The 6,000-nt window shown below is 45.5% G+C and overlaps 1 protein-coding gene across 1 annotated transcript; it reads left to right on the plus strand.

Moving 5' to 3' along the window:
* Nucleotides 1-836: 836 nt before the first annotated feature.
* On the plus strand, nt 837-6,000 carry LOC111067522 (cold shock domain-containing protein E1). The gene is made up of 10 exons (XM_022356620.2): nt 837-1,778; nt 1,879-2,408; nt 2,502-2,896; nt 2,996-3,203; nt 3,289-3,756; nt 3,816-3,969; nt 4,034-4,203; nt 4,269-5,246; nt 5,308-5,485; nt 5,550-6,000. Exons 1-10 carry the CDS (start codon nt 1,742-1,744, stop codon nt 5,564-5,566), a joined length of 3,135 nt encoding a protein of 1,044 aa, XP_022212312.2. The 5' UTR covers nt 837-1,741; the 3' UTR covers nt 5,567-6,000.

Genomic DNA, 6,000 nt, shown 5'->3' on the forward strand with positions numbered 1-6,000 from the left:
AAACAAATAAACCACAAATAAAAATCGTAGACTCTAAGATTTCAACAACCATAGTAAATGATCAGAGAAGAACGAACCTCTCCGCCGTATGGGAGTATCTACATACATATATCGACATATATATATATATATTATATTCTAAAGCCGTAAAAGCCCGTAACTTTTGCTTAGTGAATAGTAAATGAAACAGCAATAACAAGAACAACTGCAGTAACAAATCATACAAATTTTGCAACCGAAAAGTAATAGCAGCGTACAGCGAAAAGATACAAAACACAGACTAGCAGAAGGAGGAGGAGTACAGAAGGAATAGAAGAAGAAGTCGAGAGGAGAAGCCTGCAAATCCTAAAAGCTGCCACAACACAAACAATCAACGTGTAAGCAGCACCCCCCCCATCGTCCGCCCCCTCCACCCACAATCGTCGTAGCGTCGTATAGCGCCCAGCCCCCTGCCCACACACAGTCTAGGGTCAATCCAGCTGCAGAATCACTCAAGAATCAAGGGAAACCGTGAAACCGAAAAGCAAATATAGTAATAAATCACTACTACTTCCTATAAACCACAACGATTGCCTACAAATATATATTATATACATACATATATATATATATTATGTAAATTATATAGAAAGAACAATTATAATCACTTCCCAAAACAAAAGCAAAAAAAACACAAAATATTCAAATATCAAACAAACAAAAAAAAAAAACCTAATCTAACCCAAAAGTAAAAGTATTCCCAGTGTATTTTTCTAGTAAAAGTAAAATATAAAAAAAAATATATATTAAAAAAAAATCAACGGAAAAAATCATCAAAAAATGCAATAATTCAAATAAATAATTCAAATTCAATTCTAAAATACAACAAACAAACAAAAACACTAAAACCAACGGCAGCGAAGCAGCAGCTGGAAAAGGAAATGCATTTTCATCGTAGGACAAGAACCAGAACCATATTTTGAAGTACCCCCGAAAACACACAAACACACACACGAAGCAACAAGGAAGCGATCCAGGAAGGAAGCAGGGACGAGAAAGAGGAGGAGAGGAGTAACCACAACTACCAAAAGATAACCAGAAACTACAACGTTACAATATTTGTCGGCATTTTTTACAAAACAAACAAAAACACAACCAGGAACACACAAAACACAACAAACAAACAAACAAAAGAAAAACCAAAAGAAAGAATAGCAATTTTTTTGTGTGTGGTATATGCCCCGCGCGGCAAAAGACAAAAACTTTTATTAACTTCGAAGACAAGGAATTTCAGTGCCTCTTGTGCCAGTGTTTAGCCAAAATATATATACACAAAAAACAAAAACATTAAATAAAAAACAAAACAAAAAATTAAAAACAAACAACAAATACGTATTTGCTTAGTTTTTTTTTCTCTTTGATAAAAAACAATTACACTAAAAATCGAAAAGAATAAGGATAATAGTAAAACAATAAAAACAAAAACAAAAACAATAAAACACAAAACAACAGTTTTAGTTTTTCTTTTTGTGGGTCAATTTTTGGACCCTATCGCCGCGCGCTCTCTTCATCGTTCCACCCCGTTGTTCCATCGTTCTCGTCACACGGATTTCTCGCGGGTTTACCATCCAAAATATCATCAACGGAAAGCAACAGTCAGTCAGTCAGCCCGTCAGTCGTCTTTGCTAGTCCTCTTATCAGCATTTGTTCTACTTTGTTTCCTCATATCGAATCAATTGATCAATCAATCAATCCATTCAGCATGAATACACAATCGAAGGTTTATCGCACAGGCGAAGGTGAGTTTTCATTTTTTTGTGGAACATAAAGCTATGTGGGAGCTGCTTCTATAACCCCCATTCTTTCTCTCTCCCTCTTTCTATAAATTTCGTTCCACAGAGATGTATGAAAACTTGCCATGCGATGGTTATTTCAATATAAATGCCATTCGCAATTTGGGTATACCCACAACTTTCCCTACCATTGGAACATTTACGCTTGACTCCACCACTCTGGGCCTGCAGCCTCAACCGCAGCAGCAGGGTCCATCGCCTCAGCAGCAGCAGTCTATGCATCATCTTCAGCAGCAGCAGCAACATCAACAGCAGCAGCAGCAGCAGCAGCAACAGCAACAGCAACAACAACAACAACAACAGCAGCAACATCAGCAACAGCTTCTCCAGCAGCAGCAGCAACAGCAACAACAGCAGCAGCAGCAGCAACAACAACAACAGCATGCCAGCATTGGAATGTTTGATTCGACTGAAGTGCCCGATGTACCACAGATTGGGGTCTTCACATCGAACAGTGTGCTGACCAATGGGGCTGGCAGTTCATCCTCAATCTTTGGCTCGTCGAGCAGTTCATCGGCCGCCGCAGCGGATCCCAATCAGACCACCCGGGAGACGGGCATCATTGAAAAGCTATTGGTGAGTATTTAAACGCTTGTAACTTTCACTCTGTTGGCACTTTCTAATGCCCTCCCCTACCCTACCCGCTCTCATGTTCTTTCGCCCAAACAGCACTCGTATGGATTCATTCAGTGCTGCGAGCGTCAGGCGCGTCTGTTCTTTCACTTTTCGCAGTTTAGCGGTAACATTGATCACCTGAAGATCGGCGATCCCGTTGAGTTCGAGATGACCTATGACCGTCGCACCGGCAAGCCGATCGCTAGTCAAGTATCGAAGATAGCCCCAGAGGTTGTGCTGTCCGAGGAGCGTGTCACCGGCACAGTGACCACCGAACTGCGCACGGACAGTGCCAACAATGTGCTCAGCTCCAGCGAGACCACGGGTCGCATCAGCTACGAGAATCGAGGCGAATGTTTCTTTCTACCTTATACCAAAGACGATGTCGAAGGCAATGTCAACTTGCGTGCTGGCGATAAGGTCAGCTTTCAAATTGCAACGAACCAAAGGTGAGAAAGCAACCACCATAGAAAAACTAGCCAAAAAAAAAAGAATACTCACTGACTCTCTTCTCTCTCTCTCTCTGTACATCTTTGATCCGAAAACAGAGGCAACCTGGGCGCCTGCCATATACGCCTAGAGAATCCGGCCATGCCGGTCAAGTACCGTGGAGTGGTTTGCTCCATGAAGGAGTCGTTTGGCTTCATTGAACGCGCCGATGTGGTCAAGGAGATATTCTTTCACTTCTCCGAGGCCGAGGGCAATGTGGAGCTGCGTCCTGGCGACGATGTCGAGTTCACCATCCAAACCCGAAGCGTAAGTGTATACAGCACACACATTAGCAGCCACACACTTACCCCATCCACTTAAATGTCATTGAAAAAAAAAAAAAAAAAAACAGCAATCAGCGACTGTGCCGCCGCAGGGCCGTGAGTTTGCGTGCAACATTACGCGCCTGCCGCCCGGCTCCGTGATCTTTGAGGATGTGGACAGCACCGTTTACAAGGGACAGGTCCTGAAGTCCCTCGATCGCAACAATCCGGTGCGTCAGAACAACGATCCGCTGCCAGGACGCATACGCTATCGCGCCCTGGACTACTCCGAGGTGGAAGTGCCGTTCGGGGACAAGGACCAGAAGGGTGACTTTACGCTGCGGCACGGCGATTGGGTGCAGTTCCTGTTGGCCACCGACAGGCGGGATCAGCTGCAGCGTGCCACCTCCATAGCCCTGCTGGACGAGACCTTTAAGGTGTCCGGCGAGAAGCGAGAGCAGGGCACCATTGCCTCGCTCAAGGAGGGCTTTGGCTTTCTGCGCTGCGTGGAGCGGCAAGTGCGTTTATTTTTCCACTTTACCGAAGTGTTGGATACGGTACGAACGATCAATCGATTAATCAAAACTTTTAATTCTAATGCATCTGATATATTTAGAGCCGCGAAATCGATGTCAACGATGAGGTGGAGTTCACTGTCATCCAGGAGCCTGGCTTGGCCTATAACAACTCGCGTTTGCAGGCCATACGCATCAAGCATTTGCCGCCCAACTCTGTTGAATTCGAGACACTGATGGCCAGCAATATTGAGGGTATACTACAAAATTTTACACAACTTTCCCATTCATTTATTTACTCATCGTTTATTTCTTGCAGGCTGCGTGACCCGTGAGGCGCCCAAGAGCCCTATTAAATCTCAAGATCGCGTCGAGGGCGGTGTGATTACCTACGAAAGTGGCGATGCTAAAAAGACTATAATGTATTTTCTTAAAGACTGCGAAAAACCACCAAGGATTGGGGAGCGTGTACGCTTCGATATTTACATTGTAAGCTATTGGATAATCTCCTGATTTCGATACGATCGAAACTAATTTGATTTTAATTTTGTCAGGTCAAACGTAACAAGGAGTGTATAGCCGTCAATGTGCAGCAAATTTCGCTGCAACAACAGCAACTGCAACAGCAGCAGCAGCAGGCACAACAGCAATTGATAAACCAACAGGCTGCTGCTGCCCAGGCGGCGGCAACGGTGAGCCTCACCCAAGCCGATCAGCTGTCGCTTACGAATGGCATCAGTGGCAGCAGCTCGACAGCCTCGCTGCAGAACGGCTATGTGATGCACGGCAGCCCCGGGGGCAGCATCAGCAGCGTGGGCAGCAGCAGTAACCAGGCCAACATGGAGGACTTTAAGCTGGAGAACAACAATCTGGTCGGCACCGAGGGGGGGCAGATGTACCGCGGCTTCATAGCCGTCATGAAGGAGAACTTTGGATTCATTGAGACCCTCTCGCACGACGAGGAGGTCTTCTTTCACTTTAGCAACTACCTGGGCAATCCCAATTGGCTGGAACTCGGCCAGGAGGTCGAGTACACCCTGGCCCCCAATGGCAACACCTCCGTTTCGGGCAATTGCCTGCCAGCGGAGAATGTCCGGATGCTGCCCAAGAACTCCATACCGCAGCCGTCGGTGCTGGAAACCGTGCACAATGGAGTGGTGGCTCGTCCCCTGCGCTGCATCAATCCCGACCAGCAGGAGTACGCTGGCCTCATTGAGATACTCGACGAGCAGCGCACCACAATCATATCGCAGCACGAATTCGGCATCACCAGTCTGGTGAACAAGCGGGATCTGTTGCAAAAGGGGGATCTGGTCAGCTTCCGCATCGATGAGAGCGGACGGGCGGCCGATGTGAATGCGGTGCGGCTGAAGAAACGGGCCACAGTGGACTCCATCAAGGGACAGTTTGGTTTTCTCAACTTTGAGGTGGAGGATGGCAAGAAGCTATTCTTTCACATGTCCGAAGTGCAGGGCAATACGGTGGCCTTGCATCCAGGCGATACTGTGGAGTTTTCGGTGGTCACCAATCAAGTAAGTCATTGGCTGTAATAGAAAATCTAAGGGATTGTCTAATTTATTGATATATCATCAGCGTAATGGGAAATCTTCGGCTTGCAATGTTGTGAAAATAATCGATCGTCCGGATCGACTGATCTCGCGCCTCAAGCTCAATGGCGATGACACTGTGCCCCGCCTGATACTCATACGTGCACCCAAGGGGCCACAGGGCAAGGGCTTCTCTGTACTAGCGCGCCATCCACGCATTCCAGGTAGGTTATATGGGATATTTGGGATATCCTTAAGGTGATTTCTAATAACTGATTTGCATTGCAGGCAACTTGGTGGAGTAGAGAGATGATTGTGACGTGAAATGTTCCGAAGCCAGGGATATTAGATGCAAATCAAAGACAACTACAACATACAGCTATATACTTATAATACTTGAACGGAGCAGGCCATAAGCAGCAAGCAGGCAACCAACCAACCAATCAACCAACCAACTAACAGCAACGTGAACTTGTCGTGAAACCTAACCATAAACACACACAAAACACAACACATTTATATTGAATATAACCAATCCCTAGGAGCAATCAAAACACTATTGGAAGCGATAATAATTGATAATACGCGTAAACGTACATATAATATTAATTAAGGGCCAGGGGAGAACGAACCTCACTCTGTGTGTCTGAAAATGGAAATCTATTTGTAATATTACTAAAAACTCTAACCCCTCCAACACCAATCCCAATGTAACGCTTTGTTCTAAACTCAACTCAAA

Source organism: Drosophila obscura, unplaced genomic scaffold (assembly GCF_018151105.1).
Source record: "Drosophila obscura isolate BZ-5 IFL unplaced genomic scaffold, ASM1815110v1 contig_1, whole genome shotgun sequence".
Taxonomy (NCBI): Eukaryota; Metazoa; Arthropoda; class Insecta; order Diptera; family Drosophilidae; genus Drosophila; species Drosophila obscura.